The sequence below is a fragment of the Cygnus olor genome, chromosome 3 (genome assembly GCF_009769625.2).
Source record: "Cygnus olor isolate bCygOlo1 chromosome 3, bCygOlo1.pri.v2, whole genome shotgun sequence".
NCBI classification, from domain to species: domain Eukaryota; kingdom Metazoa; phylum Chordata; class Aves; order Anseriformes; family Anatidae; genus Cygnus; species Cygnus olor.
Genome location: NC_049171.1, coordinates 61,786,415 through 61,809,398, shown reverse-complemented (window position 1 = coordinate 61,809,398; position 22,984 = coordinate 61,786,415). Strand labels below are relative to the sequence as shown.

General features: G+C 42.5%; 1 protein-coding gene across 2 annotated transcripts; it reads left to right on the top strand.

Annotated features, from left to right (window-relative positions):
• IL20RA (interleukin 20 receptor subunit alpha) lies at positions 1–22,018 on the top strand. Of its 2 annotated transcripts, none has more exons than XM_040553070.1 (7): positions 1–287; positions 14,267–14,396; positions 16,234–16,412; positions 17,091–17,266; positions 18,477–18,621; positions 19,119–19,258; positions 20,726–22,018. In XM_040553070.1, exons 1-7 carry the CDS (start codon positions 185–187, stop codon positions 21,665–21,667), a joined length of 1,815 nt encoding a protein of 604 aa, XP_040409004.1. In that variant the 5' UTR covers positions 1–184; the 3' UTR covers positions 21,668–22,018. The 2 variants fall into 2 exon arrangements, with proteins under 2 accessions (XP_040409004.1, XP_040409005.1); XM_040553071.1 differs by having other exon boundaries at positions 115–287; positions 14,298–14,396.
• Positions 22,019–22,984: the final 966 nt, after the last annotated feature.

Here is a 22,984-nt window from a genome sequence, read left to right as displayed (position 1 = left end):
GCGTCCCGCCCGGCGGCGCCCGGCTGCTGCTCCTGCCCCTGCCCCTGCCCTGCCCCTGCCCTGATCCTGCCCTGCCCCTGCCCTGATCCTGCCTCTGCCCCTGCCCCTGCCCCTGCCCCTGCTCTGCTGCGGCCGCCACCAGCGCGGCGGCGCCGGGCGCCCCGGTGCGGGCGATGTGACCCCCATGGGCGCCCGCCGGCGGCGGCGGGGAGCGGCCCGGCTGCTGCTGCTGCTGCTGCTCCTGCTCCTGCCGCTGCTCCTGCCGCCGCGCACCGCCGCGCACACGGGTAGGTGGCGGCCGAGCCCGCTCCCGACGGGTGGGATGGGCTGGGTGGGGATGGATGGGGTGAAATGGGATGAGATGGGGTGTGATGGGGGCTGCAGGTTCCCCCCCCGGGACGGCGATGGCACGGCACGGCACGGCACGGCACGGCATGGGGTCCCCCTCCTCCCTGGGCTACAGGCAGCCGGCGGGGGCAGGCGGAGCTGGCCCAGCCCTGTGCCGTGCCGTGCCGTGCCGAGCCCCGCAGCCCCCTGCCTCCCCCCGGTGCTCCCCTGCGCAGCAGCAGCCCCGGCTGGGCACGGATCCGGGCTGCCCCGGGCCGGGGTCCCCCGGTGAGCTGGGCGCTCTCGCCGCTTTTTGCGCTTTGAGCCGGTTTTATGGCCCCGATCCTGCTCCCCCAGGGCTTACAGTGGGGGGAGAGGGCTGGGTGCTTCTGTAAGGCCGCTTCACCTTCTTCTTTTCTCTGCAGTTACGGGAGAATTAGGTTGTAGAGCGCTGTATGTTTTTAAAATGTTAGATTGCTTTCAGTTGTAATCTGATAGCGTGCGCTCGGGCTGCTCCTTGTTAGGAGCATCAGGGTAATTCCCCAAATACCTCCCGTGTTTGTAGCTTCCCCTGTGCTTGACAGTCACCAGCCCCAGGAGCCCTACCTGCGCGGTAGGAGACATTACAGCAGCTGGCAGGATGAGTTTTTGGCAGAGATCCTGCCCGCCCGTGCCAGTGCTGAGCACCTCTGCCGCCCTGCTCCCAGCCACGGCCAGACCCGACCCCTGGTGACAGCCCCGAGCTCGGGGGGCTGCAGCAGCTGGAGCGGGCAGGGGGTGCTGCCGGGTGGGCACGAGCTCGGTGGGGCCCTGGCTGTCACTAGGAGCATCTCACGAGATGCTCTGTCCCTCCCGTGTAAAGCAGAGATGAGCACGTCTTCTGAGAAACCTACTGGTCTTCTCCCATTAAAGCCCACAGCAAAACTTCCAGATCTAGTGAGAGCTGGACTGTAGTAAGGAGCGCACTTCATCCTTGAGTAGCACTGCCTCAGGACGGTTTCAGTTAACTCATTTGACAAACTGTTCTCTCATGCACCAGTGGCTTCGACTGGCTTTCAGAGATGGGCGCTCTGAGCTCTCCCTTCGCAGGGTCAGCTCCCTTTCAGGCAGCTGCCCACATCACATTCACTTCATCAAAGTTCACTGATCGCCAGCACAAGTGGTTTGGAAAATTTCTATAACTGGCCTTCGGTTGCCCTTTATTTTTTTTATTTTATTTTTTTAATTTATTTGCACAGACTTTGCTTCCAGAGGAGGTTTAGAAAAACGTCGAGGGAGATGAGCTGGTTTTCGCTAACTGTTGTTTAAGGGAGAAGGGAAACAGCAAAGTCCTGAGTTTTAGCTAGACGTACTTTCACATTTTTATTGACAGTCAGTAATATCAGCACAGAAGGGAGAGCTCTGCCTTTCACTGAAGGCTTAGAGCCTCCTTTTTCACCTCTTCCCTTTCAACATAACAAGTAAAAGCTGTTTTAACTCACCCTGTCAGTATTTTGCTAATAACAGAAGACATTACATGAGGTGCAGAACTGTAATAGCAGTCCTCCTGCTCTTTCTCAAAAGTGAGGTTACAGGTGCAGAGCCATGTCCTCTGGGTATTTTCTTCCAGCAGAATAAGCCTGGGTTGCAAGTCATGAGCAGATGCAGTCCCGCAAATACTGCAGCTGTCCCGAGGGCTTCACCCAGTGCCAGAATAGGAACAGATCACACAGGGGCACCGGTGTGCCTCAGTACCATGGTGAGCAGTTTTACAGCAGGACTTTACAGACTCGGGTTCTTGCACCTTACAGCATCCGTGCTGTGCATGTCCCTTGGGAGTCTCCAAATTAATTCCTCTCCAAATAATGTGGCGGCAGCTTTTAAACATTAACTCACAGATGGATCGTGGCAAAACACCAGGCAAAACAGCTTTTCTTTTCCCTGTGGTGTATTCATGGGTACAATCCTACTCTTACTGGATTACGTTTGCTGTTTCAGAGGTCTCTGAAAGCATGCAGAGCTAAGGTACTGCTGTCCAGTGATGTGTGCCTACTTAACACGGGCTGTCTGAGCATTACCTGGTTTTGCACAGGACAAAAATTTCACTTGTCACTGCACGTCAGTGGGATTTTTATAAATTGGTGTTTCATTTGCTGCTAAAAATCTGTACTCTAGAACAAATGAAAAGGGATGGAAAATGCAAAATGGAAAAGCAAATGGAAAAAAAATGGAAAATCCAGAAATCAAGAAATGCGGCATGTTCTTCTTTACCACAAGAGCTTCGTGATTTTTGTAAGCAGCTCAAGGATAGGGAAGGAACGTCATAATTTTTGAATGCAATAGAATGTTATTCTCTTAATTTACCAAACTTCATCTTAAATCCTTCCTAGTGGGGGCTTCCCTAACCACAATCTTCTGTAGTTAGAGAAACCTTTACACTTCCAGCTCGTAGAGTCCGGTGTCTACTTTGTAGACCTGTTCAGAAAAAAAGCAAGCAACAGGTACTACATTGTACTGATTCTGGGAAAGGCAAATGAACATGAATACTGTGCTGCAAAAATAGAAGGGTTTTGCTATATTTCAGGCATGTTTACTATTTTCGTTCAGATCAGGCATGTGATGTTGAAGCAAATATCTCAGTCATTGCACTTACTGTGCTTTTGTCCATATTGTGAAGCAGTCTTGGCACTGGACGTCTTCTGGATGAAGCTGACCTGGAAGGTGTTCTCCTTGAGTGCATCTAAACCAAGTAGAGCTAGTCCAATGTTAGAAAGAAAAAAAACTGGAATGCACATAGTGTAGACAAGATTTTTTTTCAATGTTAACATTTTCATGTAAGAGATCTGCTCGTATTGGCTTGCATTATTCACTAATGTAGACAATAGCTGTAAATACCACTTGAGCTGGTACATGGCTATACGAATTGCTTTTCTTATGATAGGACCTTGAAAGCTTCCCCCTTTTAATTTTTTCTAATAGTTGCATAAATTGGTTGGTCTGCACTGACACACCTGATTTAATTTACGTCTCCCTTTATCGTATTTTTACTAATAAATACATCTACATTTTAAGAAGCAGCTTCAGTCCTCTCTTTAAGCAGATTTCAATATGTTTTCTTTCACAGTTACTAGAGCACTGAAACATACAAAACATCCAATTTTTATCAAGGAAGTATTCTTGTAAATACAGAATAAAAGGATAGGATTACAGTACGGGCCTTGCAGTTAAGCCATTGAGCTTGAGATCAGGGATCACATTTATGTCCAGAGTTTATGTTTTGTCACGTTAAAGCTATCCAGAAGGCAGGCAATGTTCCAGTGCTAATAATCCACTGCTTTTCCTCCTCACCTATCCACTGTAAGTCGTTGAGAAGGTGTGCACCAGACTATAATTTTGAAGGGCAGAAATGAAATGCTTAGCTCAAAGTTCACCAGTGCTGAGATGTTTAGGTATTGACACAAGGTGATATGATGTTTAGTATCACAAGGTGATTTAAGGTATGTTTTGGATCTGAGAAGAGGCTCATCTGTTACACAGACACAGCCAGTAAGTATTAGCTGAGGTATTAAATAGCACACTGAAGTGTCAGACAGATCATTTCATATATGAGGCATGCAGCATGCATGCTGTAAATAGGCTAATTGCACCGTGGATATACTCTGTGATGTCTGTGTGCTGTGAAGCCTCTGTATTGGAAGTACATGGGAGGGCTGAGCTAGTTTTTTTTTGTTCTACGTGGTATTTTCTGGCTCTCTGCAGTGTGAAGGAGAGAAGAACAAATGTAATGTAGAAATAAATAAAAAGGGATATTGGTGTAAGGCAAACTACAGTATATGAAGAAGGAGTGTCATGTTCCTACAATCAAAAGACTCATCCTTATTGTCTCATCTCTAATTTACTATCTCATGTCAGATAATGCTGTGATCCATGCCCTGCTTGTTGGCTTGGCTTACAATTTCCACAACTTGACAAATTCTTACTACATTTTAATCAGGAATGGAAACAGCAAGAGTAGCTAATGCATTCCGTAGAGAAACTTCAAACACTGTTGGGAAGTTGCGATTGAAGTCCAAAACTTACATATGTTTTGCGGTTCCCAGTGCTAACGTTCAGATTCGCCACTCCAGCTGGTAACCTTACCCTTCTTTCACTGTTATTCTCCAGTGGCTTTTATATTTTTAATTCCAAGACAAGCAAGTGGTTAGTATTACTCAAGTCATCTGTGTACACGTGGTTCAGTTTATGTTTGTTTTTGTAGTTGTGGCTTGTACATTTCTACTGATTGATTTCTCTCAAAGAATGGGTGTTGATTACAACTGTATGATCAATAGCTAGGAGGGAGAATAATCATCCTTTACAACCCAAACAAGAGCTTCTTTTAAGAAGCCGAGGTGTGTAAAAGCCTGAATTTTGGAAGCCAGGCCCATCTGTAGATAAAAATGAAGTTTTATTAGAAAGCTGTGTTTAAATGATGTACAGATCTCTTTCTGCTTTACACTTTCTGTATTAGTAACTTACGGAATTTCTATCTACTGCTCTATCTTTATCTATCTCAAAAAAAAGTACAATAAAACTAGATAAGGCAGAAAGAAGTGGCAATGAGATGTAGGACTGGAGGTACAGGATGGTTTACATATGAAGAGATTAAACAAACTATGCCTCCTTCTTGTGGAAAATAGGTGACTGAAGAGGAATGTATTCATATATTCTTTTCCTGCCTGGCTGGCTACCTGAAGAGTATTTTAAGGTGAATGAAGGGTCACGAGAAAGATTGTAGTCCCTTCTTCCCTTCGTTATTCCCCAGCACCTTCAGTTAAAACTCACCTGACAGCTTAGCTGTTTTTCAGCCTCCCATTTTCCCCTCCCTTTTCTGTGATGGGAACAGGAATGGGTCCAAAAACTATTATGAGAAGAATGTTGCTTTAGGAGGGGAAAACAGGTTATGAAGATTTATGTATTTGAGCATAATCACACTCCATACACAAAAGCACACCCAAGTTGGTCTTACAGCTTTGAGGTGAAAGGGGTTAATTTATTTCATAGTAGTTTCTTAAAGGAGCAATGAGGCTAATATTTATTATCGTGTGTGGTTTGTACACAACTGCTCTTGGATCTCCTTGTCTATTCTGAAAGTACGTCAGTATACCTGCTTTAGGGCGTACTGTAGTCGAAATAGTAATGTACAGGATGTGGCTCAGAAACACTAAAAACTGCTCGGAGAAGGCTGAGGCACGTGTAGTTGCTGACAGTTTGTTCACTTTGTCAGAAGGTAACAGACAGACAGACAGACAGACGCGGAGCTGCACAACTCCCCAAGTGTACATCAAGTCGTAGCAGTCCCAACATGACTGGGCTGCCTTCTCCATCAGCATAGTCCACGGTCAGGCTTCTGCTGTGCTCATCAAAATGTGTATACTGTTTTGGTGAACTTCAGGAAGAAAATACCACCTTTACTAGCATTTTTGAGGCAGTCTTTTCTACCTTGTAAAGGAGGTAGGTGATTACGCTGAGTGACTTCCTCTGTACAGCAAAATCACTTCAAACCTACAGGCAGGGTAAATGAGTCTAAAAATCATGACTGGTGGTTTTAACAAAAAAACACTTGTTAAGTCCAGGAAAGATACTAAAAATAATACTATATCTGTTACTTGTTCACATCTGAACTTTCTGTGGGAGCACTCTGAGCATACAGTCATACGGTGCCTCAAAACACACCAGACCATACCTCTGGGGAGATTAACAGAAATGGGTGGGTGCTCCAGGAAACCTTTGTTTCTTGTGAGCTCTCTACAGGCAGTTGCTTCCCAAAGGCACTTTGTGTCCCAGATTATCTCTGAAAGAAGCATGAATGTGGGGCACCAGAAGGGAAAAATAATGCTGTGTGTACATGGAGGAGCAGAGATCCTTGGCAGGCTGCTTCATGCCCACTGGGGTATTCCTGGCCGATCCCTGGTACCGTGCAGAAGATCAAAATCAGAGTCCCACAAGGTAAGCTTCCAGCCAAAGCTTTCCAGAAGGGTTTTTCCAGCACTCCCTGTCCTCCCAGGCTGGAAGTGGACCCGGTGGGGCAGGGGCTGCCTTCATCTCAGCCAGATTTCCCAAGGGCGAGCGGAGGAGGCGGCCTGCAGCCTGCAGGTCTGTGGTTTGGCAGGGTTTGGCGTGACGCGCCGCCCCGGGCAGCAGTAGGAAATGCCCACGCACCTGCGGGACTCCTCCACAGGCACCCAGCGGCGTGCTGTGCTCCCAGCTACAGGGCTGCCACCCCTGCAAGGCACTGAGCGTCCCCCTCCTCCTGCATTGCCCCCTCTTGAAAATATCCTCTTGCCATTTTTAAGCACTGGCTGGGGATCGGGAACAGGTCGCCGGTTACCTCTCAGTCCCGGGTGGTCGTGGGACCTCCCCTGCAAGAGATGAGGCACTGCAAGCTCGCAAGGTGTGCTAGCCCTAGCCCTCAGATCTCCGATGCAGTGCTCCACATGCATCTTGTAGGTCTGGCTTTCCCTCAGAAGGGAAGGCTCTTCTTCCATTGACACCACACTCAGTCTCTTGCCCAAGGGAAAATGTGGATTCAGAAGACAGCATTTCACTTATTAAACTAATTTAGATTCCAAGAAAAACAAAATCCCTTGTCTAGACAAGCTGTTAGTAGGTCAGAGAGTGAGGAGCAACACCCTTTAGGCAATAAATAAAATGTTATCAGTTCTAATTGAACTGTCATTGCCTCATAGATATTAGCCAGCACTAAATGATGAAGCTAAAACCAACGTATGCTGGGTTTATGTAAAAAATAGATAGTTTATGTAAGGATAGATTAGGACTGATCCACAACATGCTGTGTCAGAATTCACCTGATAACTCTCACACAGCATCATTTTTACAATATTTCTTTTCAAAAATAAAGTTTACTTAACCCTGGAGCATTGAAAAAAAAAAATTAAGATGTCAGAAATATTCTAGTTAAGCACTGATATTCTTGGCTACTGGGTTGCAGTCGATTTAAGTAGTAATAAAACGATAATGCTAAACATGTTCTAGGGAGACAAGAAAATCCTTAAAATTAAACACTGGACAGTTGGGTTATTTTTAATATTTTATATAACTTCAAAACATCTGTTTTGAAAAGCAGCTGTTATGTCATGGAATTGTGTCAACAATGGTTTTTAAAATGAATTTAATTCCTTTTGGAAAAAAAAATGATTTTGCATTGCCAACTTAGCAAAATACTATTCAAATATTTTACATTTGTTTAAAAAAAATGAAGGAAAAAACCCCACACCTCTGGTGGATCGTGACTGAGAATCTTGACCCAGTTAAGAGTAATTTTAGACAAGCACACCCTGAATTTCCCTCAACTTGTTTCAGGCCAATATTGATCTCTTAAAATTAGTAGGAAACATACCCACAAGCGTTTTCTCCTATTGGAGTGGATCAAGGGCGTGTTTTTGCAGTACGGCACGGTTAGGTTGTACAAGCTCTACTCTTGCGCTTGCAAACCTTCAAAGCAGCGGGAAGAAAAATCAGTTTATTTAATTTCTGTCATACAAGTTAGCAAAAAGGAATAGGTGTCAGCTGCCACAGCCCTCCACAGCTGTCTGCCAGCAAGCCTCCAATGGACCAGGAGGACTTTCTCCTCCTTTCTGGAGCTGGGTCTTCCTGCACTGGGTCATTACCCGTTCTGAAATGCTCTTTGACCAATAACCTCTGTAGGGGCACATCAGAAGTTTAGGACATGGATTGGACGAACACACACCAGACTTCACACGGAGGAGGAGAGCATGTCAGGGCAAGCCACACCATACCTTGGCATCCCCTCTTCGCTCTTTGCCCACTCTCACTCTTTCCCTAAAAGACCTCTCCAGATTCGCCTGTTTCCAATGGCAGCCTGCCTGTTTTCTTCAAAAACAAACCCCACGTGTCCAAGCCTTGTCACTCAAGTTTTCCCACCTCTTCTCTCATGACTTCTGCTTTTCTGTCTCCTCCACCACCTCATTTTCATTTAGTCTCATGACCCTATTTCTGTCCCCATCGCACTCTCCCCTTTCCCCCATGTCCCCTATGAAGAGGCTGTGATGGGAGTGACTGGCTCCTATTCTGGGAGGGCAAGAGTTTGCTTTGTGGTTACCTCTTGAGCATTGTTCTGACTACAACAGGAAATCACCTCCGTGCTCCTCCCCCCATTCCCACCAGCATTGCTGAAGTAAAAGGGTTTCACTAGCCCGACTTTGTGCATGGTGGTCCTAGAGCTCCAGCTGGGAGGAAAGGCAGGGAAGCTGTCATGACTTCTGCCTGCCCGTCTTCCTCCTCCCATTCCTCCTCACTATCCAGCCTGTTGAATTCCAGAAAAGAGTGCAGAAGAATTAGCACAGAGGAAAACTTTCAAGCTCACTTCATTAAAAAAAAAAAAAAAAAAAAAAAAAAGAGTTAACTTATTTGCTTAAATTGTTACAAAGATGACTAATACCAGGTAATGACATTTGCTAACGTGTATTCCTGGCTTAGTGGGGTTTCCCTTCCTCTCTGTAACTTCTGATCTCCAGTTTTGGCTCAGTTCCCCTGTTTACCATTCATGCACTCCCTTGCATTCCTGCATGGCCAGTGCCAGCTTGCTTTAGACTGTATATGTACCAGAAAAGACAATCCCAACCCTCTGCTAGCGAATGCTACTAAACATTATGCTGAATGGACATTTGTTCTGATTGAGTATGACTATTTTTATGATATCCTTACACATGTGTTTGAGGGAATATTTTTCATTGCAAACAACATCATCGTGTAAGCAGATGATCTGAAGGAAGAAAAGAGAGTTAAGAATTCATAAGAAACAAAGAGCAGCAGCATAGAAGGAACAAGCAAGATTTCACATGAATTTGGTGGAAGTTGCCCAAAGCTGAACAGGGCAGTGGGTCACAGCACAGCCAGAAGTGAATCTCTGGTGTGCTAAATTGCTCCGAAGTTGCTTCATATTTCACTGGTGGTTCCGAGCTCCCAGTGGAAAAAAGTGACTGTGGGACTTGGCGTTATCAAAAGTCTGCTCCCTTACTGAGGCATGCAAGCTTGGATCAAATCGATGTCCTTCAAGTGGCAACTGCAAATCATGAGGCACAGAGAGTGTCTGCTGTGTCGCCCCTAAGTTCAGCTCCTGGTGCAAAGCAGTTGCTTCCATTAAGGGTGTTCCCCAGGGCCACTTTTGCATAAGAAAATGCTACAGCAATTGAAGTCAAAGTCTTTTCTGTCATTGTCAAAAAAGGAGTTCCTCATTTAAATAGAAGTAATTGGTAAGGGAGGAGTCCCTGGTTTTGACTGCTGTAGCTATTGGGAAAAGCTGTGTTGAAGTAAGACTTTCCTTTCTGTCTTGATGCTTTACACATCACTCACTGTCATGAATTATGTCTTACAGTTGTCTAGAGAGACTCTGTGACTTTCTACAGCATTTTATTTTGCTAGAAAATTTGGTGGGATGGCAATCCTTCTAGCCATGTGACAGTGAAATACAATGGGTGATCACTTGGTTGACAGCAGTACAGTCAACACCGGTACTTACACAGGGCAAATTTCTGTGGCTACAGCTCAGCTTTCGGTGGGTATCTGCCTAGTCCTCACCTCATAACTTCAGCCAGTGTTGAAAAAGAAAATAATATATATATATATATTTTGTGTGTGTGTGTGTGTGTGTTTGTGTATTTATATATTTTTATGCTTTGCAGCTGCTGGGTTATCTAATTCAAGAGACGAGTTAACAAATGTGTTTACAGTGAGAGAGCTTGGGTAGCTGCAGCTGTATTTGTCCTGCAACGTTGACATTAAACACAGCCATTTGTCACCGAATTAGGCAGCCCTGCCTCCTGGCAGATAAAAAGCAGGTGCACTGAGCAGACAGCAGTTATAATGCACATACACATGCAATATACTTGCATAGGTGTGTGTGCACATATATGCATGTGTATATAGATAGATGTGGCCGTAGCCAAACCCGAGGTTTGAACAGTACCAGCTTGAGCAAGGCGGTTGAGTATTCTGTGTGATTAAAACTGACCACATTTTTCAACCCAACAGAGGCGCTTTCACAAAGAGATGAGGCACCTGCCATCAAGTCTTTTACTCATGTGAATAACCTCACTGACGTCAGTGGATTTTTTCGCTCACATGTGAAGGTGTTTTCAGGCTAAGTCACATCTATTTTGAAGAGTCTCGCAATAGCGTACTCTAAGATCAGGACTTGGCTCTTCATCGTGGTGGTGAAGTTTACAAGCCTATTTTATTAGTCTTTCCAGTCCAGGTGTGCAGTCATGAAGATATAAAGAACAATATTACTCAAGGTTTGATTTACAGCATTTCCAAAGAGAGTAATAATGGCTCTGGGTTTTTTTCCATGCATGAAATAAATAAAGGAAATTACTTCATTATACTGGAAAGTGATGACAGCCAATGTAGACTATCTATGAGACACACTAAACCTAGCAAAGCGAATTGCATGACTGATTTCTCAGTCATGCAGAGAGATTTCTGCTCTCATGTAGGCCAGTGTAGACTGAAAATACTCCATGTGACATCCATGCCATTAATGCTAGTTAATGGAAAGAGAATTGGAATATGATTGGTTATATTGTGTTTAAAGACAAGATACCAAAATAAGCAGCCGATACATATACTTAAGTTCTTTACTAACTGATAACCTCGGGACGTACTAGCTACATCTATGTTCTATTCTTTACATGTTTCTCCGGACACTGCTGTGCATCAAGGAGACATGAAGGAGTTTATTCTTAACTCTTCTTGTAGAAATCGTGGAGTATGGCAGTTTTACTCCTGTTTTACAGATGCAGAACTGAGGAAGGGACAAGGCCAGAAATAGAAAGCAAATCTCTGCTTTTGCAGCTAATGGAAAGTTAACGGTCCCAGTCCCTCTGCCTTCCAAATCACACTGAACTCGAGGCAAATCGGAGCGTGCTTGCAGTGTTGTAATACTTCAGATCTTGTAAAGATACAGCCTGTGGGTTCTGTTGTCTGAGATTGGCTCATGCGCTGCAGTCAGTGTTTCTGTTTTGAAACTTCATTTACCACATCAGAAACCACACTGGGCGGAGGGAGATTTAAAAAAAAAAAAATCAACAAAAAAAACACCTTTACATGATACTAGTTCAAAAACATTTTAGTGTAACAGATTAAAGTAGCAGGAGTGACTTCATACTTCAAAAAGTGTTTAAGGAATATAAATGTTTTTATGCAAGGATGGACAAATGTCAAAAAGTACAGGAACACAAAAACCATTTGGAAAACCAATGAAAGTAATCTCGCTTGTCTGTGACGAGCTGGCTGCCTCCAGTCAGTTCAATTTGGGTAATATGTATTAGCCTGATCAGCTGTACACATTTAAAAAAAAAAGAAAGAAATAAGAAAGGTGTGAAATGTGAGCTGATAGGGACGTTTTTAACTGTGTCCTACCTGACTCAGCGGTACCCCTGACTAATTTATTACTAGGTTTATGAGAATGGGGCTAGCAGTGGCTTTAAGATCCCATCCATCCCACTACCCCTAGGCAGAATCAGCTCGGTGTTGTTTCTGGCAGCTAATTCTCTAACCTGCCCATCTAAACATCCATCAGCCCTCCCAGATAGTCCATCCGCACGTGTCCCTCCTCTGCCCATGAGGCATTACTCCTGGTGCCTTCTGTCTTGCTGAACCTGAACTCCCTTCCTTTTTTTCCTTGTTGGCGGTGGACATGGAGGATAGACTATCCCTGTCATGCAAAGACTTACAGTGTTCCCCCCCAGCTCCCGGACAAGGTGTATCTCTGGCAAGTTTAGCTGCCAAGAAAGCAGAGATTGAGGCTGCTCAGCTTGAGTGCCATCTCCAATGGAGGGAGAGAAAGGCACCTGGTTTGGTCCATCCCAACACGAGAGATGATTCAGCCTGTGGAAGTGCTGATCGGGCCCTGCTGTTTATGACCAGTGCAAAGCAGATGCCTCGCTCAGAGAGCCCAAGTTACCAGGGACAAGGCTCGTCCTCATCTGCTGCTGGGTTGGGCTTTTTAAATCTTTGTTCTGGAGATTTTCAGATCTTTCATTAAGTACTTTATTGTCTATCTTTTTCTTAACTTTCTCCTTGTTCTTTTTAGTTTTTCCCCCTTTTTTTTTTTTAATGAGAAACCTTTTATGGCTTTGACTACCCACAACCTAAGAAAAAACCTATGTTGTATTTCCTCCTTTTTGGGAATTGCAACAGAAAGTTCATTTGTGTCTCAGTTCCTCCTGCCCTGTCTGCACAGACTCCCTGGTTGCCTTCTTCAGGGCTTGGGAAGGACTGTATGACTTCTGTTTTTTTTTCTCTCTTGTTCCTGGTTACCAATCATGCAGTTGATGGCATCCCTGCTCTCTCATAGGCTTTTGCGCAGGGATGTGGTGCAAATAATGAAATTTGATGCATCGATGATTTCTCGCAGTCCATGCAATGCTGGCTTTGGTTAGCAGCTTGCACATCAGTGTTTTAAGTGCTTCTCTATTTTTCTGAACAAATGTTGCCAACTTCTGGATGCTTTCCTAGCTCTGTTGGGCAGCTTCATGTTTCCATTTGGATTAGTTTCACCTAAAGCAGGAGGCACGTAGAGGACATTTATTTTGGTGGAAAGTAAAACTTTTTATTTTCTAGGTTCTTTATCTCCCACTTGGAAACAAATGTGAGAGCAAAGCAGATGAAGAAGCATTCCTGGCAGTCTCTTCCCGCTGCTTTCGTACCCCCTGGCATCCTCAAACTTTGGGATTTCATTGTAACTGAACCTGTAATTTGAGAGCCTGCTAGATTACTGTCACGGGGCATTTCTGTGTTCAAGGAAAGGGGACTTCCTGCATACTGTAAGCTTGCCTTGAGGACTATACCTGACAAGACTTGTTCTCCAACTAGAAAAAAAAAAAAATTTAAAAGTCACTGAATACTAGCTAAGTGCTGGGGATAAAAGAGAGCATCATTAGAAATACCCTCCCATTAACAGCTTTATGATCTGAAGATACAGATTCAGGCATATACCAGAGTTTGTTTTGAACATTAATATACAAGTAGAGGCTTGGAAAACCCATAGTTTGCACCACGACCGTTTAAAGTAATTGGCCCCTACAAAATAACAAGGATATTGTTTTAATAAATGTATTGAAGAGAAAAGCTTTTACTGTTTGCTTCAAAGACAGCTGGAAGTCAGTCAGGTAATCAGGAAAATGGTGGTGATTTTTATTTACAAAAGCAACTATATGTCATATGTAGTATGTTATACACAGTTCACACAGGAGAATGAACACTTAGTAATAGTGAAATATAATTAAAAAAAAATTAAGGTCTGCTTAAGGAAGCAACAAAGGTCAAGGACTATTCATTCAGATAGGTTCCCACTGTTCATGTTAATATGCTGTATTTCCTCCTTTCTTTGTCACTTTTTGTTATCTTAAGAACTAGAATTGCATCGCGGGGGGAAGAGGGTTCTGAAAAGTCCTGAAAGACCACAGATTCGTTTTTTCTCTTCCCCATTATGCTCTCGTGGCCACTTGCAACAAGAAGCACCTTCCCAGCACCTCCAGCTCCAGGGCCCATCTCAGGGCTGCTGGGAGGTGCTGGGGACTGGCTCACAGCTTGCAGCTTGGGATTCTGCCCCTGGGTCCAAGGGCCTCTGTTTTGCCAGCAGTTTAGCAATGTGAGCATCTCCATTAAATTTATGACTTTACAAGTGTGTATTAGGAACACGGGAAAGCAGGTTCTTAGGAGCCCCTGGACTTGCTTGTGTTGCTTATTTATTTCAAAAGCTGGTGCAATGAATGGTAATTTAGATGAGTAGGTGCTCAGTTTTTGACTTTATGGAGAATAAAGGCAATATATAGCATTTTATGGCTTACTTAAAAATAAGTGTCTGTTTGGTTAACTTGGATATATACTTGCAGATTCTTAGTGTATGTTGTTCCTTTCTTATTTTCTTTCTCAGGAGAGTTGTATTGTTCTTTGCCCAACCCTAGGAATGTCCATTTTGAATCTATAAACATGAAGAATGTCCTTCACTGGTCAGCACCAGAAGGTACAGGAGATGGAGTACTCTACAAGGTGAAATATTCAGTGTAAGTTGGCTTATTTCATCCTTCACTGCCTTTTTTTTTTTTTTAAGCATTTTAAATTAAAAAAAAATCTTTATATGAGATAGGGCTGCTAAAAAGAAAAGAGAACTAAAATATGTCTTAGATTTAAGCAATATAATTTTTAACTTTTACTTGTGGTAATGATTTCTTCAGATCCAGTTTAAATATGTATATATAAGAGAAGCTGTGGATGCCCCATCTCTGGAGGTGTTCAAGGCCAGGCTGGATGGGGCTTTGGGCAACCTGGTCTGGTGGGAGGTGTCCTGCACATGGCAGGGGGGTTGGAACTGGATGTGTTTTAAGGTCTCTTCCAACCCAAACCACTCTGTGATTCTATGATTCTATGAGACTGTGCTGTGGATTGACATCACAGTGGCCATCTGTACACATCTGAATGGATCTGGGGATGTAGCATTTAATAGAATATTTTGAGTAGCCAGTGTTTCATTGGTCTTTTCTAAAAAACTCAGCACCAACAGGTTTCTTTTGATGCCACATACCTCTCCAGTTTAGGAGTCCAACCACTGAAGTTACCAAGTATTGTTGAAAACCAAGTAACGTGATCAGAATCAAGCCTCACCCCTTTGTAGGATATCAAGGAATTTGAGTGAAGACCAGAATCTATTTCCTTTCCTTCATTTCCATCATTCATTCATTTCCATGATTCATTTCCATGGATGATGTAATGCTCCCAGGCTTATCCTCTGCTATATACCCTTCCCTTGGTCTAGTATTTTTTTCATGACACTGAAACAAATGTAGATCTCCGGAAGTTTCCTGTAACGTGTATTGGTTACTTAAACAAAGCAAAAAGTTCCTCCTGCAGTCAGAGACTGCAACCTCTTTTGCCCAGATCTTGTGCTAACAGAGGAGAGACATAGTCCACCTCCCTAAGAAAGGCGAGATTTCTCAACGATAAAGGAATGAGCTATAATTGTATAGAAGGTAGAAGGCTCAGAGAGCAGTAGCAACACTGACTGCAGGTCAGCGGGTCCACAGAAGAGTCTGTAGTCATAGGTACAGCCATATTTCACACTTATTGCAAAAATACTCATATGTGCTTTGGTAACCCAGGAGAGCAAGGCTTTCAGGTGGGTGGAAAATGCTGGTGAGTGATATTGTCCTGCAGTCATATCAAAGCTGACACACACCCTTATTAATTAGTAGCCAAATGGGAATTATTTTCAGCATAATGTGAGTTTGAAGAGCAGGAGCTCCTGAGCAAATCCAGGCAGAAATTTTCCAAAGAAAAATTGTTGTGGTACGTGTATGTCTCTCCTTCAACAAGAAGGATTTTGACGTTCATTGAACTCCAGATGGAGTCTTTGCTTTAAACAAGAAAAAAAGTGACTGGCACCTTAACAGTCAGAGATGGGTGGTCTCCTGTCCACTCATCTGAGAGACCCCGAGCATCTGTCTTCACACACCAGGAAGAGCCATTCTGGCATAACTCTTGTCTTCATACAGTCATCCTGGCTCAGTTCTCCAGTGTTTAGTGTTTAAATTAAAGCTGTGGAGACAGAGGTTGAGAGATTGTCGCAAGCAAATCTGGACTTAAATTAGTATCAGTAACATCCCAGTTAGTTACCTATTGCCTCTTTTGGGTAGGGCCTACTCTGATTTATTTTTCATTAAAAACTTGGGGAAATCTTGTGTTTTATCTCAGCTGAAGTTGGGAACTCCTTGAAATTGCACATTTTGGCAAAACAGGCAAACTGTTCTATCATCTCGATGATCCATTTCTGTGTTATATTATTGGGTGACTAATATCATGGCAATAGCTTTTGCACAGGTCCTTTCTCTTCCTCTTTCAATATAGTTATGGCGTTGGCAAATGGATTAGGAAGCCAGAATGCAGGAATATCAACAGAACGTGGTGTGACCTCTCCAATGAGACTGCTGACTATGAAGAGCAATACTACGCGAGTGTGAAAGCCTTCCTAAATGGGATGTGCTCTGACTGGATGGAGACGACACGATTCAACCCTCTTACAGACAGTAAGGAAAGTTAATCACAAATCCAGGTGTTCATGGCCTTGATTAATACTCTGTGCTCAGAGTGCATGTGCCTCATAGCATGTGGTATTTTAATTTTAATGTGAGGTTAGAATTTTTTGCTGCAACAGCAAATTGAGATTTATGCTGCTGGCAGCAGTAATTGAAATAATTGTATTGGAATTTGGATATATGTATGTTAAACTTGTGTTCTTGGAACCGTCTTATATACACTGAATACTCTTTTATGCAATGGTAAAGCTTTACTCAAGGAAAACAAAAGCTGTGGCACATCCACTATATAAAGAACTCTGATTTTCAAAAGGCTCTATTAAACCAAGCAGTAATCATACTCTAAAGCACCATCTCTCTTATCTGTGCCAGATAATCTGACAACATGCTGGTAATTTAGCCTGTTTTAGCAAATTGAGTTTCAAGGTTATATATTCTGCAAAGTCACAGGAATTCCTAGGCAAAATTCCAAGTCAGTGTTCAGCTTCCTTCTGTGAAGTTTCTCTTCGTTATCTGGAAAGTAATTTTCTACCAGTATAAACGGATTGTTCAAAGTTCTACCTAGACTCCCCAGAACATTACAAAAAATTATCATCATCACTTTAAGAAACTACATGGTCAAATTCTCTGCTGCACGTAACTGTTTTATGTAAATGTTTATTTGTCCAGCTAAAATTGATCCACCCATGGTAAATGTATCATCTACTGAGAAATCTATTTCAATCATTCTGACTGCTCCCGAGAAGTGGAAGAGAAGTCCTGATGGAGAATCAGTCTCTCTGCTTCAAGTGTATCCTGGCCTGCAATACAACGTGTCTGTCCTCAACAAAAAAACAAAGAAACGGGTAAGCTTTGAGAAGGCTGTAGAACTGTACATATTCAATCTGTGCACTGTTCTTACTGAAATGTACTTTGTCTGTAACAGCAAGAATTGAAATAGAACTCATAGCATTATAGGAATTGTAGGACCATTCAGGTGGGACAGAAGCTCAAGGAAGTTTCTAGTCCAAACTTTTGCTCAAGGCAAGATCAGCTATAAGCTCACACATGAGCTTTGTCCAGTTGCATAGTGAAAATCTCCAAAGATGGAGACTGCATAACCTGTTCCACTGCTCAACCGTCCTCTTGGGGAACAAGTGTTTCTTTTTACCCAGCCTGAACCTCTCTTTTTCTGCTTATGTCCCTTGTCTCTCATCCTCCCACCATTCAGCACAGTGATGAATCTGGCTCTGTCTTGATAATCTCTGTTGGTCATCCTGGTCACCCTGAAGCTCTCTCTTCACCAGATGGAACAAGCTCCAGTCCCTCAGCTCTCCTCACATGGCAAGTTCTCCAGCCTTAACTAACTCAGTGGCCCTCCACTAAACCCACTCCAGTTTGTCCATTTTTCAGTATAGGGGAAGCCAAAACTGGACACTGTTCTAGGGGTGGTCTGATGAGCACTGAGTGGAGGAGGACATTCCCCACCCCTCACCTACTGGATCCTCTCCTGTTGGCACTGCCTAGGATGCTGTTGACCTCCTTTGCTGCAAGGGCACATTGTTGGCTCATGTTCCGCTTGCTGCCTGTGCTAGCCCTCTTCAGCGGAGCTGCTCCCCAGCCAGGAAGTCTGGTAAAAGTACTCACCATGCATCAAGACAAAGCGCACCCTTTGCCACCACATCTAAAATTCTGCATTCATCTGTCTCTCCAGATTTACATTCCATATCAAGGGGTAGTTTCCAGCATAAACACAATAGATGAGGAAGCACTCAGTGATTACTTACAAAAATATTCATTATTTTTGTTCCTGTCCTCCAGGTACAATCTCTATCTGGCAAATCTCTTGAGTTTCTAGACAGGATATTTACACCATAAAGGTTCCCTTCTGTTAAATGGTATATTAAAATGCTAAGATTATCAATTAGAGGTGTATAGAAGTTTCTCCTTCTCCTTCTCCTTCTTCTTTTTAATAAAGGTTCTTGCCATAGCGCAATTACTTTACTGTATATAAAATCTTTACCTTTCTGTAAGTGATAATATAAATAAAATCTTTTTTTTTTATATATCTTCCAGTGGTTCTTCTCCGTCAGCAACAACACCTTGGTTGTGCCCTGGTTAGAGCCTGGAACAGCTTATTGTGTCAGTGCACAGATACATGTCACCACACCACTTTTACACAGTGGGTTTTCCAAAGAATATTGCATTGCTACTTTGAAAGGTATGTGTAAGCTGAAAAATTGCAAAATTACTTCAGAAAAAATCATGGTGATAGCGTTTGTAAATTTTTATGTATCTATTCTCAGAATGAAAAGTTAGCATTGTTTCTGCCCTCTTTGCATTTGCATTGATGAAAAAAATTTTGACTTTAAAACATAGTTGGGACCTACTGACTGAAAGATAAGACAGGATCTGCTTTCTTTGATTCTTAGTGAATGGAGCTCATTTTTCTCCTTGAATGAGGTTTGGGAACGAAGGAGCTGGGATGGTTTGAGGGGGGCATAAGTTAGCAACAGGAGAACTGGGGGGGATTATTACTTCCCTTTAGAATATCATTTATAATTGAGATAAAAATTAAAAAACTGTAATTTCCGGCAAATTCCTGGTTTAAAACATTTACATCCCATATCCAAAAAGCAATATGGTAAATGCTTATATTTGTAGTTGAATACGTTAAAAAGTTACTCAATGCAATAAAAATGTTTGTTTTGTTAACAGATAAAACAGCAGATGAGATTATAACAGTAATATTTGGATATCTTCTGCCCATCCTGCTGGCTGTCTTTCTTATTTCAATGACATGCTATTGTGTGCACAGGTATATTCATGTCAGCAAACAGAAACATCCAACAAACCTGGTAAGTATTCTTTGTTGCTGGAGGATGTTGCCAACTTTGGCACTCATGGCAGAGAGGTGCATTTTCCAGGGGGAAGCCATGGCTATCTGCAAATAAAAGCGCTGGTTGCTACTCAGATCAAGGAAAGAGCATCACGTGAGGGTTTTACTAAATGCTATAAAAACACAGGAATAACACCAGTTAGCAGCCATTCTGCAAAGTTTGTTAATTTTTGGAAGGAACATGTGAAGTCTAAGAAATACTGCATTTCCATCCCATGAGCAGAGCTTTCTCACAGCTATCTCTAAACAAGTTGCTCAAGCACAAGCATGCAGTTACAGCAATGAATGAACACTGATGTTAATCCGGTCTGCATGACATGGTGGGATGGGAGGTATAAGGGAGGTGGTTTCAACATGCTGATCGTTCTGAAGAAATCTAGTGCAGAGGTGGTAGGAGAAGTGCTCACAGAGGGACTGAATGCTTCATGAAGGGGTTGTTGTTGTTTTAATGTCCAATGAACTTTTTAATGTCCACCTTGAAAGCTTCAATTTTATTTCTGTACCTCTGGATTCAGTTCATGTTGAGGTAACAGATGAATATAGATCTGCTATTTTAGCGATGGTCTCTGCTTTTCCCAACCTACAGACTATTCCACCTGACCATCCCTTGTGGTCAAGGAGAGGTGGAATAAGCAGTTTGGTTTTGGTCCAGCACTTCTGACCTGGGGAGCTTTCAGACTGCTTGCTACATAGATTAGTGGCCTTAGTCTTCCATTCAAGTTTGAAAACCCTGAAATGCAGCTTCTGGTTGTTTTGGTATTGCATTTTCTTTTAGTAACTGCTCCTACAGTACTTTTTTTCTGCTACAAGTATTACTCATTTCAGAAAGACTGTTTATTTGTTTACCTAGATGATTTATTGCAGTCACAAATCCAGTTTATGACAATGCACAATGCAGGCTCCATACACTGCACTTCAACGTTACTCTATTTTACTTCTCTGAAAGGAAACCTGATATTATTTAATCCCCTGTAAGTTATACCTTAACACGGTAGCTGACTATGCTTGTGGGATGTGGTTTTCACTGCACTTCCTCTTCACTGGTTAAAAATGGTGGAATAGATTTCTGTAGTCTGTGACCCATGGCCAAGTCTGATGTTCCCTCCAAAGTCACTTGAGTTTGTACTGGTGGAAACAAAATCAGAATTTGACAGAATTGTTCTAACCACTACTTCGACATGGAGAAGATGAGAAAGGGGAAATTAGAGCTGCTCATCATACATTTTTACTTCTGATGGAATAAAAAAAGTGAGGTGTGTTAACACTCTTGGAGGCATACATGATGAACTTCGTTCTTCCCTACGTTGAATTACTCACTCTAATAAGGTCGAATACAGCCATTTCTTTTAAAAATAGATTATAGTATAAGAAGAAGCAAGGTGGTATTTTTATTATACTTAAACCAAAATACTTTTTTCCATTCCAGGTATGGCACTACACTGATAAATGCAAGGAAAAGGTTTTTATACCATGTGAAAAGATAGTGGTCAACCTTATCAGTGTTAATGTGGATGAGTACAAGCCATCTCAGGAATCCAATCCTGAGATATCAGAAAGGAAAAGTCCCCGTTATTATACCATTTACAATGGCACTGAAGGGAAAGATTTGACTCCAAAAGAAGTGCTGGAAACAAAATACTTGCTTGATATTTCTCATGAAGATATTTTAGAAGAAGAGGATATTTTAGCAGAGGGGGACAAAACTGGGAACTGGCCATTTTATGGCCAGCCTGGAACAAAGAATAATTTGAGCCAAAAAAATGCAAGGAATGTAGAGTATGAACTTGATGTAAGGGCTGAAGACTTCAGTCCTGGTCAGAAACCGGAAGAACTTGGTTTGAAAGAGAAGACTTCTGCCCTAAGGGGGCTTCTCAGTGAGCCACAAATTGCTCTGGGGGACTTGGTTAACGTTAAAACAGGACAGGCGTATTGCCCCCAACTAGACGTGAGGGCAACAGACCCTTGTTTGGGACAGGAATTAGAGGAACTTAAACTGAAAACAGTTGATGCTGTGGATGAAATCCCAGGTAAGACCCATATCGATTTGGTGGACTTGGATGCTGAAAAATCTGGGCAGACATCCTATCCTCAGCTGGAAAAAATAGCACACAGCCTCACAGAGAAAGAGAGTGAACAGACCATATTAGTGGATTGGGATCCTCATACTGGAAGACTGTATATTCCTACTTTGTCCAGTGTTGAAAATCAGGTGTGTGAAGGACTGTTTAAGTGTGATGACCCTGACAAAGAGGGAATTTTGTCCAGACTGTATGAGAAACAGTTATCTGAAGAACCATCAGAGGACCAAGAAATGTATCTCCTGCAATTCAAGGAACTATGGGGACTGCATGTAGAAATGGAGGACTGAACAGTAATTTTCTAAAATACTATAAAATGCAAAGTACTTTTTACTTTGCCAAAGAGAATGATGGACTCAGTGGTACAAACACATCATAACATATTGAAGTTTTCAGAACTGTCACAGTTGAGCAAACTATTCATGATATTTATAACAATTTCCAGACCTGATGTAAACAATTTCAACTCTCATCATAGACCTCTCAGGTAAAATACAATGGTTATGAGATTATTGTATTTTTCAAAGAATTATCTTTTTACAGAGAGTGCTCTGTTAGAATTTTCACATTGTGATTCCTAAGAAAACAAATCGTTTTAGTTTGAAAGCAGTTCTTTTTAGCAATAAAAAGCAGCAATACGACGTTTTGTTGGGTTATTTCATGTATCTTGACACAGTCTTTTCTAGGTCTCACTCCTGCTACTTTTAATGGTTGGAGCTGACTTTTATAGAAGAAAGGGCATTCCGGTATACGTTTTGTTTTTGTTTTATGAATATTCTATTTAATGAAGAGGTTCTAATGTGTTTTTCATGAAAAACTTGTCTGAGGTGCATGGTTCCTTCCATACTGTTACACAAATACACATCCAGCAAAATTTCTTTTAACAGATATACCTACCAGTTCAAAAAATGTAGGGAAGAAGAAAATAAGACTAGTCATATTTAAAACCAGAGGAAAAGTTGGCACAGAGGGATTTACTGATACACCTCTACTTTTACAGGATGGACCGTGTCTTGCTCAGCCTTAGCCACCAGCAGTAGAGCAGCTGTTTCACAGTGAAATGACTTCATGTCCTGCAAGTGTCTGTTCCTCTCTAATGAATATAATAAAAGCTAGCGTGACTAGCTCAGATAAGGAGCCTGCTCTAGACACACCGCTGCTTTGTCAGACACATCCCACTTACCATGGCAGACCCAGAAAGTGTCCCTGTGTACTTTCTTTTCCTATCTGATGTCCAGACCAGGACTTTCAATACAAGTTCACTTTTTTTTTTTTTTTCTTGGATAGGAAGATTACCAGACATTCTAGAAGTTACTAACTGAGGGGACATTATTCCTTTCAAAGCCTGTCACCTTTGTCCTTAACAGACCTTTTTTGTTTTTTGAACACCAGACAAATTACAGTAATGATTTCCTTGGTTTTGAAAAGGAGAAGAAAAAAAAAAAAAAAAAAAGGAGAGAGAGAAAACTTTTCTATCATGTTTAAAACTTGTAACCTCCAAGGTTGGTACATCGTTAGGTCTATTTTTGAAGGAAGACCCTTACCAATATCTTTTCTCTCAGGTAATGTTTTTGTCACATGGGCTTGGCATTTTCTATGAATATTCA

Bases quoted from the DNA above. Each gene is read 5' to 3' on its own strand.
- IL20RA (XM_040553070.1), top strand. From the start codon at position 185: ATGGGCGCCCGCCGGCGGCGGCGGGGAGCGGCCCGGCTGCTGCTGCTG. The intron at 18,622-19,118 runs GTATGTGTAAGC...TTTTGTTAACAG, and splicing joins TTGCATTGCTACTTTGAAAG to ATAAAACAGCAGATGAGATT. The intron at 19,259-20,725 runs GTAAGTATTCTT...TTTCCATTCCAG, and splicing joins AGAAACATCCAACAAACCTG to GTATGGCACTACACTGATAA.